The sequence below is a fragment of the Nicotiana attenuata genome, unplaced genomic scaffold (assembly GCF_001879085.1).
Source record: "Nicotiana attenuata strain UT unplaced genomic scaffold, NIATTr2, whole genome shotgun sequence".
NCBI classification, from domain to species: Eukaryota; Viridiplantae; Streptophyta; class Magnoliopsida; order Solanales; family Solanaceae; genus Nicotiana; species Nicotiana attenuata.
Window position 1 is genome coordinate 160,568 of NW_017672199.1, and position 25,886 is coordinate 186,453.

Below are 25,886 nucleotides of genomic sequence, written 5' to 3' on the forward strand. Positions count from 1 at the left end.
TAAGCTTTCCCGGAAACAGACGTAACTGGGAATTGAACAAGAGAACCAAATCACCAACTTTGAACTCCTTTCCACGAGCATATTTATCATGAAGGTACTTCATCTTGTACTTATGCAAGGACGAACTAGAGTATGCATGGAACCAGAATTCATCAAGTTCATTGAGTTGTTCAACACGAAGATTAGCCACAACATCCCACTCAAGATTAAGCTTCCTCAAGGCCCACATGGCCTTATGCTCCAACTCCACTGGTAGATGACATGCTTTCCCAAACACCAACCGGTACGGTGACATACCAATTGGGGTCTTGTAAGCGGTCTGATAAGCCCATAGAGCATCATCTAACTTTTTAGACCAATCGGTCCAATTGGCATTGACGGTCTTGGACAAAATACTCTTGATCTCCCTGTTAGACACTTCAACCTGGCCGCTTGCTTGAGGATGATAAGGTGTAGAGACTTTGTGGTTGACACCATATTTGGAGAGCAAGGTATCAAATGCTCTATTACAAAAATGCGATCCTCCATCACTAATGATTGCCCGAGGTGTACCAAACCTTGTGAAAATACTCTTCTTCAGAAATGCCACTACACTCCTAGCTTCATTGTTGGGCAAGGCCACGGCCTCGACCCATTTTGAGATATAATCAACTGCCACAAGAATGTCGGTGTTTCCACACGAGCTTACAAAAGGGCCTATAAAATCAATACCCCATACATCAAAGACATCAACTTCAAGAATGGTGTTTAGAGGGATCTCATCTTTCTTGGAAATCCCGCCCGCTCGTTGACATTGATCACATCTTTTTACTAGATCACTTGCATCTTTGAACAAGGTTGGCCAATAAAAACCACAACTCAGAACTTTCGAAGCCGTCCTCGCCCCTCCATGATGGCCACCATAAGGGGATGAATGACAAGCCTCTAGAATGCTAAATTGCTCCTCCTCAGGTACACACCTCCGGATGACTCTGTCGGTGCAAATCTTGAACAAGTATGGCTCGTCCCAATAGAAGTCCAAACTATCCCGTCTGAGCTTCTTCTTTGGTTAGAAGAGAGCTCACACGGGATGATGCCAGTCACAAGGAAATTAGCAATATCCGCAAACCATGGCATATCACACATTGACACAGAAAGTAGTTGCTCATCGGGGAATGTATTATTGATCTCCAAGCCATCACACGGCCTTCCTTCCTCTTCTAAGCGGGGCAAATGATCCGTTACTTGGTTCTCACTACCTTTCCAGTCCACTATTTCCAAATCAAACTCTTGAAGAAGTAACACCCATCTCATCAACCTTGCCTTGGAATCTTTCTTGGTCGTCAAATACCTAAGGGCGGCATGGTCGGTGTGCACTATGACTTTGGCCCCCATAAGATATGGCCGAAATTTTTCCATGGCGAACACAATAGCCAATAATTCTTTCTCCGTCACCGTGTAGTTCCGTTGAGCTTCATTCATAGTCTTGCTTGCATAGTACACGGGATGAATCATTTTGTTCACTCTTTGACCCAAAACTGCCCCAACCGCAACATCACTCGCGTCGCACATGAGCTCGAAAGGCAAGCTCCAATTGGGTGTGGTAATGATCGGGGTAGTTGTCAACTTATGCTTTAGAAGTTTAAAGGCCTCCATACATTTCTCATCAAACACAAACTTAGCATCTTTCTCTAGCAACTTGCAAAGGGGATTCACAACCTTCAAAAATCCTTGATAAACCGCCGGTAGAACCCCGCATGCCCAAGGAAACTTCTCACCCCTTTGACAGAAGTGGGGGGGAGGAAGCCTTGAAATCACCTCAATCTTGGCTTTGTCTACTTCAATCCCATGCTTAGAAATTTTGTGACCCAAAACTATACCCTCTTCAACCATGAAGTGGCATTTTTCCCAATTAAGAACGAGATTTGTGTCTTCACATCGGGCCAAGACTCTATCCAAATTTCCCAAACGCTCTTCAAATGAATCACCAACCACACAAAAATCATCCATAAAGACCTCCAAAATGTCTTCCACCATGTCGGTGAAAATAGCCATCATGCATCATTGGAAGGTCGCCGGAGCATTGCACAACCCGAACGGCATCCGGGAGAAAGCAAATGTACAGCAGGTGAATGTGGTCTTCTCTTGGTCCTCCGGAGCAATTAAGATTTGATTATAACCCGAATATCCATTCAAAAAACAATAAAAGGCTCACCCCGCAAGGCGATCAAGCATTTGGTCAAGGAATGGCAAAGGGAAATGATCCTTGCGGGTCACTTTATTTAACTTTTGGTAGTCCATGCATACCCGCCATCAGGTAACCGTCCGAGTGGGAATAAGTTCATTGTTGTCATTTGTCACCACAGTCATCCCACCTTTCTTCGGCACACATTGCACCGGAGAAGTCCATGAGCTGTCGGAGATTGGATACACCACACCTGTATCTAGCCACTTGATCACTTCTTTCTTCACCACCTCTTGCATTGCCTCATTGAGCCTCCTTTGATGTTCTAAGGAAGGCCTTGCATCATCCTCCAAGATAATTTTGTGCATGCAAAATGCGGGGCTTATTCCCCGAATATCCGCCAGAGTCCATCCAATTGCCCTTTTTCGCCTTTGAAGCACCGCCAAAGTGGCCTCAACCTGCAGTTAGTAAGGCAAGAAGAAAGAATAACTGGTAAAGTTGAACTAGAGCCCAAGAATTCATACCTGAGGTGTGGAGGAAGTGGCTTCAACTCCAACACCGGTGGCTCCTCAATTGATGGTTTGGTTGGTGGAGTTTTCCGATTTTTAACATCCAAAGACAATTTTCTCGGCTCATAGGAATAAGAGCCCATCCCATGTAGAGCATTGACACACTCCACTCTGCTTACATCATCATTGACATCAAGGTTTAATAGCACGGCCTCAAGAGGATCCTCCACGTTAATCATAGAACTTGTGTCATCCACTATCACAGCTGTGACAATGCCCACAAATGAGCACACCTCGGTGCTATTGGGTTGCTTCATGGATTTGCAAACATGGAAGACGACCTTCTCATCACCTACTCGGAAAGTTAGTTCACCCGCTTCAACATCAACCAATGCCTTCCCCGTTGCAAGGAAAGGTCTCCCTAGAATAATTGGGACCTCATAGTCCACCTCACAATCCAAAATCACAAAGTCCACCGGCAGGATAAATTTGTCCACCCAGACAAGCACATCATCAACTATGCCCAAAGGTCGCTTCATTGATCTATCTGCCATCTGTAATCTCATGGAAGTTGGCCTTGGTGGCCCAATACCCAAAGTCTTGAAAACTGAGAAGGGCATTAAATAGATGCTCGCCCCAAGATCACATAAAGCTTTGGCAAAGTCTGCACTACCAATAGTGCAGGGGATAGTGAAAGCACCAGGATCCTCTAATTTTGGGGCCATTGAATGTACTATGGCACTGACTTGGTGGGTCATCTCGATAGTTTCACAGTCCATTGATCTTTTCTTTGTAGCCAAATCCTTCATGAATTTAGCATAACCAGGTATTTGCTCCAAAGCCTCCACCAAAGGCACGTTGATGGATAAGCTCTTCATCATGTCAATGAACTTTCTGAATTGGTTGTCACTTTTCTGCTTGGCTAGCCTTTGAGGATAAGGCGGAGGTGGTCTAGGCAAAGGTGCCTTGGCTTTTGGCACCACTGGCTCCGGCATGTCAATTATGTGCTCCCTAGACGGGTTCAGGCCTCTTGAGTTTCCACCTCGGCTTCATTAATGTCAATCCTCACTTCATTGTTCACCTTGTCATCAACCATATCTTCAACTACCAAAGGAACCACATCTTCTTGCAACTCATCATCATCATCAACAACTTGCTTTTGTTTCGAGGTATTCACATCACTGCCTCTCCCACTTCGTGTTGTAACCGCCATGACATGATTGTTCCCACCTTTTAGGTTCACTACCGTATCACTTGGTAGAGCACCTTTTGGGCGAGTATTCGATGATTGAGAGATTTGGCCTATTTGCACCTCCAAATTCCTAATTGAAGTATTGTGAGAAGCCAATTGTGCATCAGAATCTGCATTCTTTTTCATCATTTGTTCGAACATAATTTCAATTCTACCCATTTCATTACCCGAAGAACTAGGACCTTGAGAAGGGAAAGGGGTGGATTGTTCGGTTGTTGGTACATTGGGGGCCTTTGAAAGCCTTGCCCCCCGTTTCCTTGGTTCCCATTGTTCCATCCACCTTGATTGTTATTGTTGCCCCAGTTGTTGTTATTACAATTCCAATGCCCTTGATTACCTTGATTGTTGTTTCCCCAATTACCACCTTGGTTGTTATTGTTCTAATTACCACCACCTTATTGTTGATTGCCCCAATTGCCCTGGGGTCGCCACTGTTGTTGGTTGGAAGAGTTGCCCTGTTGGCCTTGAAAATTATTTACATATTGTACCTCTTCATTTTGCTCATTATAGCCCTCATTTTGAAACCCATCACAATCATCATCAAATTGTTCGGAATTCCCTTGGTTTTGTTGCCTTCTTTGCCTTCTCTTGTTGGTAAGCATACTAACACCTTCCATAGCATTCACTTGGCAAGGGTTTTGGACTTGTTGCAATTGTGCCTTAGCCAATTGGTTCATAGTAGTTGTCAACTCCGCTATAGCCTGTCCATGGTCATGTAGTTCCTTATGCAAATGAATAACCGTAGGGTCACCTTAGGGAACATTGGCCCTACTTTGCCATGCGGAAGATGTATCCGCCATCTCATCAAGAATCTCACAAGCTTCGTCATAAGTCAACTTCATGAAATTACCCCCGGCCAATTGATTGACTATGCATTGATTTGTAGTATTGATGCCCTGATAGAAGGTTTGTTGGATCATCTCCTCCGTCATATAATTATTGGGCATTCCTTCACCATCGTTCTAAACCGTACCCAAATCTCATGCAAAGGTTCCGTGGGTTCTTGCTTGAAAGCCAATATCTCATCTCGAAGTGCCGCCATGTGCCCGGGTGAGGAAAATTTAGCAATAAACTTATCCGCCAACTCATCCCAAGTTGTGATGGAATGGTTGGGGAGTCTCTCTAGCACTTTCCCCCGAAGTGAGAAAGGGAAAAGCCTCAACCTAAGAGCATCTTCGGACACATCCGTCTGCTTGCTACCCCAACATGTATCCACGAACCCTTTTAGATGTTTGTAGGCATTTTGATTCGCAGCACCCGCGAAATACCCACGCTGCTCATGTAAAGTCAACAGCACATTGGTTATCTGAAAATTGCCTGCCCGGATTCTGGGAGGGACAATAGCACTTGCATAGCCTTGGTTCGGTAGCACTCGAGGAACCGTTCTTGGAGGTGGCGGAGGAGGGTCTGGAACGTTGTCATTAGCATTTTCCTGGCGGCCTCGTCCTCGTCCGGGAGGTACAAGAGGCACCTCATCATCTCCAATATCCTCAACCTCCTCCCCCGCAAGCACATTTCCAAGAGGGTCATTTGCATTTAAAGCCATTTTGGTACCTGTAGTATTAACACACACAAATTAGTAACAAAGAATGAAAGAAGAACAACACACAAAACTAACTAAATAGATAGCCAAAACCGTTAGCTCCCCGGCAACGGCGCCAAAAAGTTGATCGCTGCCAACTCTGCACCTCTAAAAAGTAGCGAGAGAGGGTCGCAATAGCTTTTACCCAATTTTGGGTCGGGATCGAATCCACAGAGAGCTAGGATTGGAGTCGAGTATCTATCTAGCTTAGGATTGCGAGTGTGTTCTTAATTGGTCTTCTCATAATTTTTGGGGTTTTCTTTATATTCTACTATTATCAACTACTAATTGGAAATACAACTAGATTAAGCTTAGATTAAATTGCTACAAGTTGTATCTAATAGTTTAAAGGGCACTAAGGTAGTGACATTTACCTAGGTGGCTAATTGACGGGTAATTGCATCTAAGGCACGATTGACATGATTGGGGAAATATGTTATAACCGTTACTCAATACTACCCACTCTACACCTCTCGATAGAAAGAGTGGTTTTGCCCAATTGACTCTCTCGAGATCAATAGGGTATGCATATATGCTCAAGCAACTAGGGTTCAAGTCGGGTAATTACTCTCTCGAGGTTTAACCCTTTAATTGGGACTATCAAATCTCTTGAGTCTATCCCAATTTCTTGTTGGGTCAATTTTGGAGACTTAGGCTCTCTTTCTCAAGAAGAGCCAAGTCAACTTAGCACAAACTAGTTTTGGCAACCACTAATTCATAAATTAAACCATAAAATTGACCCAAATAACAAACACCCACAATCAATCCAACCTTAAATCACAACACCCATCAATTACCCACTCTAGGGTTGAGCCACAACCCTAGCTAATGGGTTTAGCTACTCATGCCTGAAGTTAAAATCAAAGAAATAGATGAAGAAAAAGACATATTAATTAAACACTAAAGAAAATACAGAAAATCTATCGTTAGAGTTAAACTAAAATGCCCAAAATGGATACAAATAGCTTCTCACGAGCCCAGCTGATGTCTGATAATAACTGATGCCTTAAAAATGGAAAAAGGTTCTATTTATACTAAGCTGGAAAAACTAGACAAAAATGCCCCTGCAGGGTCAGTGCGGGCCGCACAAAATGGACTGCGGCCGCACTAGGCTCTTGGTCTTGAAGTCTTGGCTTTCTGAACTCAGGCTCCGCGGACCATGCAGAATGCACCGCGGCCGCGGAGGCTTCCAATGCGGTCCGCACAAACATGACCGCGGACCGCAATGGCTTGACCCTAGGAAGTTGCAACTCTCTGATCTTCTCTTCCGCGGACCGCACATAATCGTAGTGCGGCCGCGAAGCCTTCAGTGCGGACTGCGCAAGCTTGAAGCTTGTTTTGCCAGTTCTCTGAATCTCCCTAGTGCGGACCGCACAGAATGGAGTGCGGCCGCGATAGGCCTATTTGTCCTGAGTTTGCCTTGTCTTTGGTACTTGAGCAAGTTTCACTCCTTTTTGAGCCGAACTTTGACATTTCGTCACTTTATCTATCAAACCTGCAATCAAGCATAACTTATGAGCCTTTTGGGACTATTTTGTAAGAATTTATAATCAAAGCTTAAGCAAGAAGGAGCATAAAACACGTCAAAATCCCTAGTTATCAGTGGGTACGATGGATCTTCATTTAATTTGTGAGTCATTACCTTCGGGGGCATACCTGTCATATCTGAATGGGACCAAGCAAAACAGTCTACGTTAGCTTTTAAAAATTCAGTCAACTTACATTTCATTTCTTGGCTGAGGTTGGTCCCGATGTAGACTTTTCTGTCAGGCCAGGGTGCAAATAATACTACAGTTTCCAATTCGTCAATCATTGTTTTGATGTTCTCATTTTCTTCTGGTTCTTGGATGGTATCAGGCCTCGAGTCTACATCTGTTCGCCCATGCTTAGTTGAGGCTTGTGTTTCAGCATCCTTAACTAGATTCTGTGATTGCTATTTTTCTTTGCTTTTTGCGCTTGAATCTGCTACGGAGTTAATACTCCGAGATGATTGTTGGTCACCACGGATTTGCCGTATTCCCCATTATGAAGGGAGTTTGATAACTTGATGTAAAGTAGATGGAACAACATCCATCTCATGAATCCACGGTCTGCCGAGAATCATATTGTAAGCCATATCCATTTCTACTACTTGAAATTTGGTGTCTTTGACTACTCCTTCTGCGAATGTGGTGAGTATTATCTCGCCTTTTGTGATGACACTCGAGTTGTCAAAACCGGACAAGGTGTGTGCCTTGGGTATTAGCTTATCATCAACTTGCATCTCATTTACCACTCTTAAAAGAATAATATTCACGGAACTACCTGGGTCAATCAAAACTCGTTTGACATTAGTATCATGTACAAGTAAAGATATTACCAGTGCATCATTATGCAGGGTTAGCACGCCATCTGCATCTGCATCATCAAATGTAATACTATCTTCTTCCTAAACCTGTCGAACTCGTTTCCCGTGGGTAACAGTAATTTTCGACACTTTCTTTGCTCCCGTATACGTTACACTATTGATCTCTTCTCCACCACTGATGACATTAACCGTTCTTTTTAGGGAAGGAGGTCTTGGCGGTTCCTGCCTATTCTTCATATATGCTTGCTTCCCCTTTTCACTAAACAATTCAGTTAAATACCCTTGTTTTAATAAATATTCTACTTCACCTTATAACAATCTGCATTCGGACATTTTATCACCATGATCGTTGTGAAACTCACACAAAAAATCGGGATTTCTCCTTTTTGGGTTTGACCTCATTTCTTTTGGCCACCGTACTCCCATGCTTCTTAAAATAGCCACCAACTCGAATGTGCTAACATTAAAACATTAACCTCCGATCTTTGCTTTCGAGCTTCTATCATCATCTCGTGTATCCCGCATGTTTCGTTCCTTGCCAAACCTTGATGATAATCCTGACTCTCTGTCTTTTGATCTAGAATCATACCTTGGGTTTTCCAGTTTTTAACGCGAATCTCTTCCTGCTGGTTCCATGTAAGGTTCGTACATGTTTTTACCGGGCCTTTTTTTAGTTTCAGACCGTCTTGAACCTACCCTTTCATCTTTCCGAGATTGAATGATAGTATCTTCTTCTATCCGCGGCTTCGTGCTGTATCTATTATAAACATCATTCCAAGTTGTTGCTGGAAATTCCCACAAACTTTCTTTGACTCTCCTCGTAGCTTCCGAACTTTTGCCATTTAAATTACTGGCGAAGGCCATAGCTGCCCAATTATCAGGTACGCGTGGCAACATCATCCTTTCACATTGAAATCTGTCTACGAATTCCCTGAGCAGCTCCGTATCACCTTGTTTTATTTTAAAGATGTGCTTCATATGTTTTTCAACCTTTTGAGCTCCCGAGTGTGCCTTGATGAATGAATCTGCAAGCTCAGCAAAAGAATCAATAGAACTTTAGGTAAAAGAGAGTACCATGTTAATGCTCCCTTCGTGAGTGTTTCTTCGAGTTTTTTGACCAATATTGATTCAATTTCTTGCTTGGTCAAGTCGTTGCCTTTTACACCGGTCGTGAATGCAGTCACGTGATCTCGAGGATTAGTTGTCCCATCGTATTTCAGAATATCGGGCATTTTAAACTTCTTTGGAATTAGTAAAGGAGCGGCACTTGGCTGCCAAGGTTGTTGAGAATATTTGTCCATGTCTATTCCCTTGATTACGGGCGGTACTCCAGGTATCTGCTCTATGTGATCGCTCTGCTCCTTGAGCTGTTTCTTAGTACTAAATTTTGTAAATTAGAATTAACTGGGTTACCTGACCCTCCATCACGAGATTTGCTAGGAGTTCCTCCACTGCCTGAGTTAACGAGTCCTGAGCGAGGATTTTCTAAGGTGTTGTTGTTTCGAGTAGGTGTTGGTGGCACAACCGGCAGCTGGTTAGCGAAATCCTCAAGAGCATTGCTGACCTGTTGAGCGATCAACTTTTTCAAAGCTTCATTAATAGCCTCATCTTTTTCAAACTGATCATTCATATTTGACTGAGATCCGTCAGGAGTTCCTTCTCGAGATTGTCGAGGAGAATTTCGTGGGGATGGGACCGGAGTTCCATTGCCTTGCTGATTCTCCGGGTGTTGATGGTCTCTCTGGTTGTTGTCATTGACATTCGACATGATTGATTTGACGAAAAAGCCGATTTAGAAAGCAATAGATTATCAGATTCCCGATAATGGAACCAATTTGTTTAACCGGAAAACAAGAATTTCGGTCAAAGCGTAATTTTTAGAAGAACTCGGGTTGCTGATAATCAAATAATAAAATGATTGTGTAACAAGAAAAGAAAAATTGAGATTGAAAGAATAATAGAATAAGCAGATTTTATGCAATGTAAATAAGTATATTTCAGCAATAATCAGTGTCATACAAATGTTATTTCTCTCCTTTTATAGCTATTTCTAAGTACTACGTTTCTTTCTCCTCATAATAGAGCCATTATGAGCAATTAATGATATTAATGTAACGTTATAACTAATAATCGTAACTGTTTCATGAAGATTCTATAACGCTTCCTCTCATTGATTCTCATTAATTGCAGATAATACGTATCTCTAATTTTATGCTAACTAGGTTCATTCTTCCGGTGTCTCTTCAAATTACCAAGAGATATGAGTAACCGTCTCTTTCTTATTTTGTGGTATTCTTCCCCGTACCTATCATGGCTCACAGCTCTTTAAATACTTTCTGCCAGTTGTCATACTTTGATTAATCCACGTGTCTTGACATGTCAGCATATAATTACAATCAGACGTTAATTAGATTTTTCCCAGTACAATGTGAAGAAGGTGGATCAAGTTTATTTTGTAAGAAAATTCAGGCCAAGGGGGAGAATTGTAAGGTGTTTGTCCAGTTTTTCTTACCATAATCGGTTTTCCTATTTCTTGAAGGAAAGGACAACATATTTACCATAGTTGGGTTTTTCTTTTCCTAGAAGGAAAATATAATTCTTCTATATTTGGCTAGTCCCTTTTCTTGTAGGAAAAGGTTTGGAGTTCTATAAATTGAAGATTCGTCCTTCTCATTTAGTAGCATCCACAATGTAGCCATATGGGATTGAGAGTCGTATTTAGGGGGAGAACTTTACGGGACAGGTATTAGTGTGTTACTTGTGTCTGCCTCTTCGTGAGGTTGTTCTCTCGATATTTTGTACTTTCCTTTATTATAGTGGATTGCTCATCTCCGCCGTGTATGTAGGTCAGTTGACCGAACTACGTTATATGTTTGTGTCTCTTTTGGTAGATTTCTCTTTTGTTGTCTGATTTATCGTCGTTGAAGGTTTGCTTTACTAGCTTCCGCATGACACCTGATTTTTTTCGGTCCTAACACTCCAGACTTCCGATCAATTGCGTTTAACGTGCTAATTTTTTTGGGAAGGGATATAAATTTTGTCTCATTTGTAAAAATACATTGAGGATTAATCTTAAAGACTAGATTTATGTCGACAACTCGACATCAGTGTAATTCAGTAAGGTTCACTTATGAACGTACGTGAAGTGATAAAGAATAAACAAAAAGAAATCAAGATGATATATTATAATGACAAAAATGATTTGTCCATGTTAAGATGATATATTATAATGACAAAAATTATTTATCCATGTTAAGCTATGCTTGAACAATTGATGATCTCGTAGCTTTTAACACCTTTTAAACGTTTGTTAAATCCTTGATTACACTACTGAACACACAACTTATTCATTTCTCATTTAATGCTGACAATCTACAAATTCAAACAACATTTATTAGTTTAAGAAGATAAAAATATATAAATTAGTCGCGAAGAATTAGTAAACACGTATTCGATTATTGTGGTGATAGTTTTCAAATCAAAAAGCAATAGCCCACCGGACTCGGTATTAAGTACTCTTTTAAGTTTCTTATTGCACCCTAATAAATACTCTGGGGCTTAATATAGGTGAGTGTTAGTTAAATTAATTCCGTCTAAAATATGTGTAGCTTTAGAAACTCAAGAAGATTTTTTTTCTTTGTGATTTTTAAAAATAGCCAGATTTACAACTGGTCGTTCAAAAATAGCCCAATTGATCAAAAGTAATCGAAATTTAGCCACTTTTTATGTAAAGATAAATCTGAGCGAAAACACTGTTCAAAACCCAAAAAATACTCCAGTATATTATGCTGGAGTTCCAGCATAAGTATACTTGAACTCCAGACATATTATACTGGAGTTTTCCAGCATAAATACACTAGAGCTCCAGCATAATATACTGGAGTTCCAGCAAGTATAATGGTCCAGTATAATATACTGGAGTTTGGAGCACCAGTGCTCCAGTCTCCAATATATTATACTGGAGCCAGCAAAGTATACCGGTCCAGCATAATATGCTGGAGTTCATACACAAGTGCACCGAACTCCAGTATATTATGCTGGACCGGTCTCTATTACAGCAAAACGGTGGCTATTTTTCATTGACTTGGTAAACGCTGGCTATTTTTGATTGACCAGTCCGAAAACTGGCTATACCGTGAAATTTTGGCTCAAATATATCCTTGCGCCAATGAATGATCTTAAATGTTTTAGAAGAAATCAAAGAAAATTTGAAAGGATATAAAGGGTAATTTTATCAAATAAAATTTAGCATTAATGGTGGAACATAGAAGTTTTCTAAATTGATGTGTTAAAATCTTTGCCGACACTTATTTTGAAGTTAAGGAAATAGGATAGGAAAAAAATAAGTGTATTGTATCTCTATGACACCGAGAAGATACCATATTGCGTAATATACATATATTCATATTTATATCCGTGCTAATTATATTTATATCTGTGCTATTAAAGTGAAAACAGAAAATGAGGGTAAAATAAAAGATTAAGTCCGAACAAGGGGCGGAACTAGAATACGAGTTATGGATTTAGCGGAATTCAATAGTTTTGATCCAAATTTTGTATTATTTTTATAAAAATTCATTAAATATGTACAAATTATTTTAAAATTCAAGAATTTAAAATGATTAGAATCTCAAATGCATAAGTTTTAAATCCAGCCCTTATGCGAATTAGGGTTTATGTCTTGAATCCTTATCATCAACTATCTTAATTCCCAGCTAGCATCAAATACTTGTCCTTTCTTGTAAGATTAGTGCACTCAAATTCCAATGCAGCAGCTTATAGTTGTCGCTGAACGTAATTAGCCACCTCATAGCTAGACTTTCCACCAGCACAAGTCAAATCTTTGGGCACTTTTCCAAGAATCTCAACAGTGTAAGAAGGTCTTGGATTCATCAAAAAGAAAATAGGGTCCAAACACTTGAGTCCACAAGCAGTAGTCCCATAAAACATGCTCACACTTGTGTTCATAGCCACAGGTACAATCTCATCAGCTAATTCTGCAAACAAAGAGCTGAACCTTAAGAGATATGGCTCTCTGCATGTGGTTCCTTCTGGACAAACAACTAAGTCACCTGTAAGATAATAGAAATAACAGAGAGTAAGAAAAATTACTTTAAGACTGACGACGACTTTCCTTAAAGAGCTAGTTGTCCATGTACGAAAAAAATACTTTCGAACATTACCTTCACTGAGTAATCTCTGCATGGCCTCGGCATCTTTGCTTCTTGATCTTGTCAATCTCACAGTTTTTATAGGAGCAAGAATCTCAGACATTTTGCTTAAGCTATAGGTAACTGCTGTCAAAGGCTTACCCAAAAATGTACTAAGGATAACAGGGTCCAAAAGTGTTCTATGAGTGCAAACATAGAGTACTCCTTTGCCATTTTCTGATCTTGGTGAATCAGTGCCCTTTAACCTTAGCTGCATACCACTTAAAGTGCCCAAGAAAATGGCTATCTTGTAAGGCAAACATATACCAATGAAGAGTCTGAATATTGCTAATACTATTCCAATTGGAAACCATATAAACATGGCTAATGTTGCAAAAGGTGTAGGTAGGAAAGCTAGCCTTCCATCATGAAATACTAGTGGCTTTGGATATTTCTCCCTTGCCAATACTGAACTACTTTTTTCGTCCTCCTTGTTTACCACGTAAGCTTCGTGTCCAAATTAAATGACACTTCAGTATGTAGTTTCTAAATTTATAAATTTGAAAATGCTATGTCCGAATTCACATCTAAACTAGTCAGTATGACTCTCGTACTCCGAAAAACGTTCACATAATTTAGAACATTAAAGAGTCAAGAAGTTTTTACCTACAAAAGAAACAACTATTACAAGTTTACAACCAAGGAATTTATTGACAAATGAAATGTAATTAGGTAGACGGAATATTGACAATGGTGACGACCATACCCTGCAAAGGGAGATAAAAGGGCGATCAAGAAGACTTGAAGTTCCAATTCCAATATGTGGCTTCTTTTCCCCAAAGAATTCATTGATTGCTCTATGCTTTATAAGTAGCCCTGAACTTGATACTAATCCAGTAAAATAGCTCCCAACACTATGCAACTCAGTCCCTTTAACACTATCAACACTTAAATACTCCTTAAGAAAACCTTCCACCATAACTCTAGGCACACTTGTGAACTCCTAAATTATACTAATAGTGACACCCTAAGGAGCAAGAGGCACGGACGAGTCAATAAAAAAGTTACAAATTCATTAATAAAGAATCATCAGCTTAATTACATTTTCAAAAATAAAAATAAAAAATATTATTTCTGAAACTGACGGATTGAAAGTGTCTATAATTGCAGGGTCTAGAAATTAATGTTGCTGCAGGATTTTGTCACTGTCTATGATAAATGGTCCGACATATAGCGCCACTTTTTATGGCACTATATCAGCTGCGTCAGATTTTTTTTGTATAATGCCAGAAAATCTGGCGCTATACATTAACGGTGCAGTTACCGTTAATGTATAGCGCCAGGTTTTCTGGCGTTATATATAGTATGGTAACTTTTTTTTTTTACACCTATTTATGTAGTTTGAGTCCAAAAGAACCACATTTTGGTTCCGGACTCCTTAAACTAGGGTACAAAGGAATTGGATGGGATGATCTAAAAGATGATGAGTTTTTGAAAAAGAAACCACAGATTTTAACCTTCATTGCAGCTATGTAACATAAATTTGCCAAAAGTATGTACAGTACTACCATTGGGAAAACCATAATTTTCACTGGCAATGTCATTGAAGATGAATAATGGAAAGAGAAGAGAAAGAGAGGGAGGGAGGGAGGAGAGGAAGGCAAACTGGAAGATATGAAGAAAATAGGAAGAATTTATTGGATTGGGAAATTGACACATATATACCAGTCAGCAGTTATTGGCACCAAATTAGTCAAGAATTAGGTGTGGCAATGATTGGCATTCCGTTAGCCAACTCTTCCAAAACAGAAGAAAGCATCAAGCTAGGAAGTGATTTCACTCAATAACCATAGTTAAAGGTGGACATATCTAATGAGCTTGGATCATCAAATTGCTTTTAATTGATGAACTGAGACTGACAGAAAATAGTTGAATACTATAATGGAAATAGGTAAAGAAAAAATGGAAAAGACTTTTCTTGGTAACATGAATAAGCAAGGGATCATACTTTCGGAGCCATAAACACATAATTTAAGTCCTTGTTGATAACCATGTCCTCTGAATAAAAAGGGCAGCCCGGTGCACAAGCTCCCGCTATGTGTAGGGGTGGTAAATGGGCGGGTTGGGCTGAATTTGAGCGGGTCAAGATGGGTTACGCCAATAAATGGGTCGTTGCCCAACCCAGCCCAAAGTGTACTTGGGCTAAGATGGGCTGGGTCAAGATGGACTAAACAATGGGTAATAACCCAACCCGCCCAACTTGACCCATGTTTTGAACCATGCTCATCTTGCATAAAAAAATCTTTTACCTTAAAATGTGTAAGTTGAAAAATATTTTATGGTTGGGGGTGGGTGGGTGGGTGGGTTGGGGGAAGGGTTTGGGCGCGGTGGGTGATGCAGAAAAAATGAAAAAAAATAGAAAACAGAAAATTAAAAATTAAAGAAAAAGTAAAAAAAAAAGTTTAAAGGGTTTTGGACGGGTGGGTAGGGTGGGGGTAGGAGGGTAGTAGACAAGAAAAAACTAAGAAAAGTTAAAAATAACGAAAAAAAGTAGTGATACGTAGTTTTTTGAGGGGGGGGGTGGTGGGGTGGGGTGGGCAGGGTGGGGTGGGTGAGTGGTGCAGAAAAAAATAGAAAATTAAAAAGTAAAAAAAAAAAAATACTAAAAGTTTTTTTTAAGGAGAGGGGGGCAGGGGGTGGATGGTGCAGAAAAACAAAAGAACATAAAATTGAAAATACAAACAAAAGTAAAATTGAGGCAACTAAATAAATTTCTATATAAGTTGGGTTGAGATACCTTTTTGTTTTGGGTGAGTTTCATGGGTTGTATTTGAGCTGCTTAAGAATGGGCTATAAAATATAATGGGTTAATTTGGGATCAACCCAAATTGACCCATGAGCTAAAATATTTGTAACTCAACCCATTAATCTCTGGGCGGGTTGGACGGGTTAGATGAGTTTGGGCTCAAATTGCCACCCCTAGCTATGCGCGGGGTCTGAGGAAGCCACAAGGGTCTATGCAACAAGTAAACATCACATATTAGCCAGTTCCAAAACATTAAACTAAAAGTCCATACAAATAAGCACCAACAAAAAAATGCCATATGCAACAAAGGACCATAAGCATAATCCAAATGAATTTCAACAAATGACAACATTCATTTCAAATTGATTAAATGACTTACATTGTATCTTATTACTTCTAACCCAAATAGTTAAAGTACATGCTGAAGAACTATTACATATTAGCAAGTTCCAAAACATATTTTTTGTAGTAAACCGAGAATCTCGTGCATAGATATATCTAGCAGATGCCTTACGCGTAGTGTAGGCTATCCTGGTTGAACTGACGATGGTTTACACCTTATTAATTAGGTCTGATAAGAAGAATGTAAGTGGCGAAAAGAGTGGTGGCGGATTTAGCAAAGTATGTAGCCTTTCTCCATAACTTCAGAAGTTTACTGGGAAAGCAGAATTAGCAAAGGACAGAGGTTCACAAATTCATGTTGCTTCTTTTTCTTTTTTCCTTCTCTAAACCCCTGTCGCCATTGGTATTACCGCGTGCAACTGAAACCTTCTATTTGTTTAATGTATTAGAGCATAAGTCCATCAGCTACATTACTGTTTTGACCAAGTCTTTAGCTAGTAGTTAGGAGTTTGTTATTCCTTTATCTTCTCAAATAAATCTCCTTATTCAAGGAGTTTGTTTAGCAAGTAGTTTAGTCCTCCTCTTCTAGAGGAGTTAGTTTAGGGAATTGGCTTGTCACTCTTGTATTTAAAGGTTGCCTTGATTCAATAAAGATATCAACTTTTTGTGTCTCTCTTGTTCTTATATGGTATCAAGAGCCTCAACAAACTCTAACGAGTAAGATCCTATCTTTTTTCTTTCCCACCACCCTCCACAAATGGCCAACACTACTGGAGTTGTTAATGCTGATAACAATAGTGGTGTGATAGTCGTCCAATTTGATCATGCATCACATTTGCCAATAACATTACAAGGCAGCCACAACTTTGTAACTTCGAAGGCGCACTTTTCCATGCTTATGCATGGTCATGATCTTTATGGTCATCTAGATGGGTCTACTCCTGCCCCATCTCGCACTATCACAAATGGCACAGTCCTTAGTGGCAATCCTGCATTGCTCTTTGGTTTCGTCAAGACCAACACATTCAAAATGCACTTATGGCACCTGTTGATCCAACAATTGCCACTACCGTTGCAGCTGCTGACTCAGCTAAAAAAGCCTGGGATGCATTGCACACTGCATATGCTAACAAGTCCCAAACCAGAATTTTCAGCCTTCGCGATCGACTTGCGCGACTCACANTTTTCCATTAAGGATTTCGGAAACCTTAACTTTTTTCTCGGAGTTGAGGTGCTTCGTGTTGCAGATGGAATTACTCTATCACAATCCAATTACATCAGTGAAATCCTCTCTGAAGAAAATATGAAAGACTGCAACTCCGCAAAAACTCCAATGAGTTCCACTGAAGTGCTTCAACAAAATGATGGAGCGAAACCAACTGATGCCACTCGCTACAGGAGAGTTCTTAGAAAACTATAGTACTTGTGTTTCACTTGTCCGGACATAAGTTTCCATTGAACAAATTGTCTCAATTTATGCACTCCCCATCTGAACTACACTGGAAAGCACTCAAACGAGTACTCAGGTATCTTTAAGGAACAATTCAGTTTGGTCTTCGCATTCAAAGAGACAAGGATTTCAAGCTACACATGTATTCTGATGCGGATTGGGCTGGAGATGCGAGTAATCGAGCCTCCACTACTGGTTACATACAATTTTTTGGCCAAAATCTTGTGAGCTGGTCATCCAGGAAACAAAGAACAGTTGATCGCTCATCAACCGAAGCAGAGTATCGAGCGGTTACAAGTGCACTTGCTGAAACAAATTGGGTGACGAATCTGCTAAATGAACTACATATTTCAATTCGACAAGCACTGTGACAATGTTGGTGCAACCTATTTATGCGAAAATCCAGTCTTCCATAGCCGCATGAAACACATTGCGGTGGACTTTCACTTTGTTCGCAAGCAAGTCCAACAGAATCAAGTTCGCATCGTTCATATTCATACTGCAGATCAGCTCACGGATACCCTCACCAAAGCACTTTCAAAGCCATCAGCTACTTTACTGCTTTCCGTACTGCTTTGACCAAGTCTTTAGCTAGTAGTTAGGAGTTTGTTATTCCTTTATCTTCTCAAATAAATCTCCTTATTCAAGGAGTTTGTTTAGCAAGTAGTTTAGTCCTCCTCTTCTAGAGGAGTTAGTTTAGGGAATTGGTTTGTGACTCTTGTATTTAAGGGTTGCCTTGATTCAATAAAGATATTAGCTTTTTGTGTCTCTCTTGTTCTTATATGGTATCAAGAGCCTCAACAAACTCTAACGAGTAAGATCCTATCTTTTTTCTTTCCCACCACCCTCCACAAATGGCCAACACTACTGGAGTTGTTAACGCTGATAACAATAGTGGTGTGATAGTCGTCCAATTTAATCATGCATCACAATTGCCAATAACATTACAAGGCAGCCACAACTTTGTAACTTCGAAGGCGCACTTTTCCATGCTTATGCATGGTCATGATCTTTATGGTCATCTAGATAGGTCTACTCCTGCCCCATCTCGCACTATCACAAATGGCACAGTCCTTAGTGGCAATCCTGCATTGCTCTTTGGTTTCGTCAAGACCAACACATTCAAAATGCACTTATGGCATCTGTTGATCCAACAATTGCCACTACCGTTGCAGCTGCTGACTTAGCTAAAAAAGCGTGGGATGCATTGCACACTGCATATGCTAACAAGTCCCAAACCAGAATTTTCAGCCTTCGCGATCGACTTGCGCGACTCACAAAAGACTCCCAACCAGTTACTGTATATTTGCAAAATATACGATCCATGGGTGATGAACTCTCTACTGCTGGTGCCCCTGTCACAAACTCTGAACTCATTGTTAAGATCCTGAGTGGTCTAGGACCAGAGTTTCGTGAGATTTCTGCTGCAATTCGTGCTCGTGACTCCACTATTACGTATGAAGAACTCTATGAGAAGCTTCTTGATCATGAGCTTTTCCTCAGACATGAAGAGTCAAAGAAATCTCCTAGCCAAATTACTGCTGTTGCTGCTACATTCAACAAATTTGGAAACTCCAACAATCGCAACAATCCTCGCCCCAACAATAACAATGGCAACAACAAACAATGGCAATACAACAATCGCTCTAATTCATAAAATCAGGGGCGATCTTCGAACACCAACAACACTTATGATGGTGTTCGCTGCCAGTTATGCAACAAACCAGGTCATGTTGCAAGTGTATGCATATCCAGATCTCACAATCATTTTGAGGTCAAGGCCAACTATGTTTCGGGAATGCACGCATCAGCAAATCCCTGGATTCTCGACTCTGGAGCATCTCACCACATAACTTATAATCCTCACAACTTGCAGGAATACAATGACATGGAGCAGGTTACCATGGGTGATGGTAACAAAATACCAATAACTCATACTGGTTTAACTAAATTACATGCATCAAATAATGCTTTTAAACTCTCTAACAGTCTCTGTGCTCCTAGCATTAAACGTAACTTACTCTCCGTCTCTAGATTTTGTCAAGATAACCTAACCTCTATTGAATTCTTTCTGTTTCATTATTCTGTGAAGGACCTGGAAACGCGGAATCCGTTGGTGCACGGTCGGAGTAGAGACAGTCTCTATGAGTGGCCAACCTCACATTCCATATCTTCCCCTAAAGCGCATTTGGCCTCCACCAACACATTCATGTTCACCTGGCATCGTCGATTGGGTCATCCGCATGCAAGAGTTTTAAATTTTGTTTTGAAAAAATTCTCGCTACCTTGCTTGCGAGATAAATTTTTAGTTTGTAATTCTTGTTCATCGAACAAGTCTCATCGCCATCCTTTTCAGAATCTTACTTTATCAAGTACCAAAACGTTTCAAACAATATTTAGTGATTTATGGGGTCCTTCTCCAATTTTATCGATTGACAAAAAATCATATTATTGCATTTTTGTTGATCAATACACCAAATATATTTGGCTATATACATTAAAAAATAAAAGTCAGGTTAAAGACCTTTTCAAAAATTATCAAGCATTAATGGAACGTCGTTTCAATACAAAAAATCTTTCTATCTATACTAATGGTGGTGGCGAATATAAAAGTCTTGATCCATACCTGAATTCTCAGGGTATTGAACATCTTTTATCTCCCCCATACACCCCCCAAAGAGTCGCTCTTGCAGAACGACGTCACAGACATATTATTGAAACGGCAAGAACTTTACTTCATGAAGCTTCGCTTCCACCGACTCTTTGGTCATTTGCTTGTCAACATGCGGTTAATCTCATAAATCGCTTGCCAACCTCACTTTTACAAAATAAATCACCTTTTTAAATATTGTTTGGTAACGATCCAGATTATAATTCTTTAATAATTTTCGGTTGTCTCTGTTATCCCTGGCTCAAGCCCTATTCAAAAATAAATTAGAGTCACGGTCAACACCTTGTGTTTATTTAGGTTATTATTTAAATTATTATTCTCATCAATCTTTTGATCCGAAATCTTCCAAAATATATTTATCTAAAGATGTAAAATTTTTTGAACATAATTTTCCTTTTCAGAATATCTTTTCAAATATTTTTTTTAAATTTCAAAACTCTTTCGTGGGAAAACCTAATTGAAACTAACCCAACAAAATCTCTTATTTTTTCTCCTCCCATAATAAGTGAATTACCCAACCCTATACTTATCCCAAATACAGAAACCAACGCCCAAGAGAACACCGTGTCCTCTGCCTGTGCTCGAACAGAGTCTGCAACTACAGGTACGTCTTCTACTTCTCCTCCTACAAATTCTGTTGTTCCTCCTGATCTTAATGATACCCAATCTTATCCCCCATTGCCATCCCCAACAGTTATCACAAGAAATTCAAATGTCTCCTCTCCTCCACAATCACTACGTACATTATCACTACCCCCTTCCTCAACATCTATATATTCTCAGCAACCATTCATATCAGTCCCGCGGCCTCAATCACCATCTTTACCAATTGTATACAGTCGCAGAATGACCAAAATGATATCTACTGGCCAAATCACTGTTGCTCGTACCACTGCCTCAACTCCGCAACCCTCACAACCTTCCCTCGAACCACTTCCAGTCACAGAACCAAAACAACCTTCTCTCCCTCCTCCAAATCGTGTTGTGACACGTTCACAAAGCAACATCCATAAACCGAAAAGAATCCTTGACTTCATGGCTCACTTATCCCCCACCATCACCCCTACTAGTTTTAAACAAGCTAACAAACACCCAGAGGGGCAGAGAGCAATGAAAAGTGAATTTGATGCATTATTGAATAATCAGACATGGGAATTGGTCCCACATGACCCCACAAAAAATATTATTTCTTGCAAGTGGTTATACAGGTTAAAGAGAAAAGCTGATGGGACAATCGATCGCTACAAGGCCCGTCTTGTTGCAAAGGGATTTACAGAACGCCCTGGAATTGACTTTCACGCTACATTTAGTCCGGTTGTCAAACCGACTACTGTGCGCTTGGTGCTTTCAATTGCTGTCCAGCAGAATTGGCCCATACATCAGCTTGATGTCAACAACGCGTTCTTGCAGGGCCACCTAGAAGAAGAAGTCTACATGGTCCAACCTCCGGGTTTTGAAGACGAGCAGTTTCCCTCACATATATGTCGCCTAAAGAAAGCTATATACGGACTCAAGCAAGCTCCTCGGGCCTGGTACAATGAACTTAAGACGTTCCTTCTTTATTTAGGATTTGTCAAGTCCGAATCTAATGCATCACTTTTCATTCGCAAAGTGTCGAACATCGTGTTGTATGTGCTGGTCTATGTCGGCGATATCATCATCACAGGGAGCCATATCTTATATGTAAATCAGGCTATATATTGTATTGCTGGCCGTTTTTCCATTAAGGATCTCGGAAACCTTAACTTTTTTCTCGGAGTTGAGGTGCTTCGTGTTGCAGATGGAATTACTCTATCACAATCCAATTACATCAGTGAAATCCTCTCTGAAGAAAATATGAAAGACTGCAATTCCACAAAAACTCCAATGAGTTCCACTGAAGTGCTTCAACAAAATGATGGAGCGGAACCAACTGATGCCACTCGCTACAGGAGAGTTCTTGGAAAACTACAGTACTTGTGTTTCACTTGTCCGGACATAAGTTTCTCATTGAACAAATTGTCTCAATTTATGCACTCCCCATCTGAACTACACTGGAAAGCACTCAAACGAGTACTCAGGTATCTTTAAGGAACAATTCAGTTTGGTTTTCGCATTCAAAGAGACAAGGATTTCAAGCTACACATGTATTCTGATGCGGATTGGGCTGGAGATGCGAGTGATCGAGCCTCCACTACTGGTTACATACAATTTTTTGGCCAAAATCCTGTGAGCTGGTCATCCAGGAAACAAAGAAAAGTTGATCGCTCATCAACCGAAGCAGAGTATCGAGCGGTTACAAGTGCACTTGCTAAAACAAATTGGGTGACGAATCTGCTAAATGAACTACATGTTTCAATTCGACAAGCACTGTGACAATGTTGGTGCAACCTATTTATGCGAAAATCCAGTCTTCCATAGCCGCATGAAACACATTGCGGTGGACTTTCACTTTGTTCGCAAGCAAGTCCAACAGAATCAAGTTCGCATCGTTCATATTCATACTGCAGATCAGCTCGCGGATACCCTCACCAAAGCACTTTCAAAGCCATCAGCTACTTTACTGCTTTCCGTACTGCTTTGACCAAGTCTTTAGCTAGTAGTTAGGAGTTTGTTATTCCTTTATCTTCTCAAATAAATCTCCTTATTCAAGGAGTTTGTTTAGCAAGTAGTTTAGTCCTCCTCTTCTAGAGGAGTTAGTTTAGGGAATTGGTTTGTGACTCTTGTATTTAAGGGTTGCCTTGATTCAATAAAGATATCAGCTTTTTGTGTCTCTCTTGTTCTTATATGGTATCAAGAGCCTCAACAAACTCTAACGAGTAAGATCCTATCTTTTTTCTTTCCCACCACCCTCCACAAATGGCCAACACTACTGGAGTTGTTAATGCTGATAACAATAGTGGTGTGATAGTCGTCCAATTTAATCATGCATCACAATTGCCAATAACATTACAAGGCAGCCACAACTTTGTAACTTCGAAGGCGCACTTTTCCATGCTTATGCATGGTCATGATCTTTATGGTCATCTAGATGGGTCTACTCCTGCCCCATCTCGCACTATCACAAATGGCACAGTCCTTAGTGGCAATCCTGCATTGCTCTTTGGTTTCGTCAAGACCAACACATTCAAAATGCACTTATGGCACCTGTTGATCCAACAATTGCCACTACCGTTGCAGCTGCTGACTCAGCTAAAAAAGCCTGGGATGCATTGCACACTGCATATGCTAACAAGTCCCAAACCAGAATTTTCAGCCTTCGCGATCGACTTGCGCGACTCACAAAAGACTCTCAACCAGTTACTGAATATTTGCAAAATATACGATCCATGGCTGATAAACTCTCTACTGCTGGTGCCCCTGTCACAAACTCTGAACTCATTGTTAAGATCCTGAGTGGTCTAGGACCAGAGTTTCGTGAGATTTCTGCTGCAATTCGTGCTCGTGACTCCACTATTACGTATGAAGAACTCTATGAGAAGCTTCTTGATCATGAGCTTTTCCTCAGACATGAAGAGTCAAAGAAATCTCCTAGCCAAATTACTGCTGTTGCTGCTACATTCAACAAATTTGGAAACTCCAACAATCGCAACAATCCTCGCCCCAACAATAACAATGGCAACAACAAACAATGGCAATACAACAATCGCTCTAATTCATAAAATCAGGGGCGATCTTCGAACACCAACAACACTTATGATGGTGTTCGCTGCCAGTTATGCAACAAACCAGGTCATGTTGCAAGTGTATGCATATCCAGATCTCACAATCATTTTGAGGTCAAGGCCAACTATGTTTCGGGAATGCACGCATCAGCAAATCCCTGGATTCTCGACTCTGGAGCATCTCACCACATAACGGATAATCCTCACAACTTGCAGGAATACAATGGCATGGAGCAGGTCACCATGGGTGATGGTAAAAAAATACCAATAACTCATACTGGTTTAACTCAATTACATGCATCAAATAATGCTTTTAAACTCTCTAACAGTCTCTGTGCTCCTAGCATTAAACGTAACTTACTTCCGTCTCTAGATTTTGTCAAGATAACCTAACCTCTATTGAATTCTTTCTGTTTCATTATTCTGTGAAGGACCTGGAAACGCGGAATTCGTTGGTGCACGGTCGGAGTAGAGACAGTCTCTATGAGTGGCCAACCTCACACTCCATATCTTCCCCTAAAGCGCATTTGGCCTCCACCAACACATTCATGCTCACCTGGCATCGTCGATTGGGTCATCCGCATGCAAGAGTTTTAAATTTTGTTTTGAAAAAATTCTCGCTACCTTGCTTGCGAGATAAATTTTTAGTTTGTAATTCTTGTTCATCGAACAAGTCTCATCGCCATCCTTTTCAGAATCTTACTTTATCAAGTACCAAAACATTTCAAACAATAATTAGTGATTTATGGGGTCCTTCTCCGATTTTATCGATTGACAAAAAATCATATTATTGCATTTTTGTTGATCAATACACCAAATATATTTGGCTATATACATTAAAAAATAAAAGTCAGGTTAAAGACCTTTTCAAAAATTATCAAGCATTAATGGAACGTCGTTTCAATACAAAAAATTTTTCTATCTATACTAATGGTGGTGGCGAATATAAAAGTCTTGATCCATACCTGAATTCTCAGGGTATTGAACATCTTTTATCTCCCCCATACACCCCCCAACGAGTCGCTCTTGCAGAACGACGTCACAGACATATAATTGAAACGGCAAGAACTTTACTTCATGAAGCTTCACTTCCACCAACTCTTTGGTCATTTGCTTGTCAACATGCGGTTTATCTCATAAATCGCTTGCCAACCTCACTTTTACAAAATAAATCACCTTTTCAAATATTGTTTGGTAACGATCCAGATTATAATTCTTTAATAATTTTCGGTTGTCTCTGTTATCCCTGGCTCAAGCCCTATTCAAAAATAAATTAGAGCCACGGTCAACACCTTGTGTTTATTTAGGTTATTATTTAAATTATTATTCTCATCAATCTTTTGATCCGAAATCTTCCAAAATATATTTATCTAAAGATGTAAAATTTTTTGAACATAATTTTCCTTTTCAGAGTATCTTTTCAAATATTTTTTTAAATTTCAAAACTCTTTCGTGGGAAAACCTAATTGAAACTAACCCAACAAAATCTCTTATTTTTTCTCCTCCCATAATAAGTGAATTACCCAACCCTATACTTATCCCAAATACAGAAACCAACGCCCAAGAGAACACCGTGTCCTCTGCCTGTGCTCGAACAGAGTCTGCAACTACAGGTACGTCTTCTACTTCTCCTCCTACAAATTCTGTTGTTCCTCCTGATCTTAATGATACCCAATCTTATCCCCCATTGCCATCCCCAACAGTTATCACAAGAAATTCAAATGTCCCCTCTCCTCCACAATCACTACGTACATTATCACTACCCCCTTCCTCAACATCTATATATTCTCAGCAACCATTCATATCAGTCCCGCGGCCTCAATCACCATCTTTACCAATTGTATACAGTCGCAGAATGACCAAAATGATATCTACTGGCCAAATCACTGTTGCTCGTACCACTGCCTCAACTCCGCAACCCTCACAACCTTCCCTCGAACCACTTCCAGTCACAGAACCATAACAACCT

The 25,886-nt window shown here is 40.2% G+C and overlaps 2 protein-coding genes and 1 pseudogene across 2 annotated transcripts; 2 read left to right on the plus strand and 1 right to left on the minus strand.

The window, feature by feature from the left end:
- Positions 1–12,558: 12,558 nt before the first annotated feature.
- Positions 12,559–14,608, minus strand: LOC109212276 (annotated as a pseudogene).
- Positions 14,609–18,737: 4,129 nt separating this feature from the next.
- On the plus strand, positions 18,738–19,259 carry LOC109212277 (formin-J-like). Its single transcript, XM_019375910.1, has one exon. It carries the CDS (start codon positions 18,738–18,740, stop codon positions 19,257–19,259), a length of 522 nt encoding a protein of 173 aa, XP_019231455.1.
- A 4,133-nt stretch (positions 19,260–23,392) lies between these two features.
- Positions 23,393–23,914, plus strand: LOC109212278 (formin-J-like). Its single transcript, XM_019375912.1, has one exon. It carries the CDS (start codon positions 23,393–23,395, stop codon positions 23,912–23,914), a length of 522 nt encoding a protein of 173 aa, XP_019231457.1.
- Positions 23,915–25,886: the final 1,972 nt, after the last annotated feature.

Coding starts and splice junctions, on each gene's coding strand:
- LOC109212278 (XM_019375912.1), top strand. CDS start 23,393: ATGGCACCTGTTGATCCAACAATTGCCACTACCGTTGCAGCTGCTGAC.
- LOC109212277 (XM_019375910.1), top strand. CDS start 18,738: ATGGCATCTGTTGATCCAACAATTGCCACTACCGTTGCAGCTGCTGAC.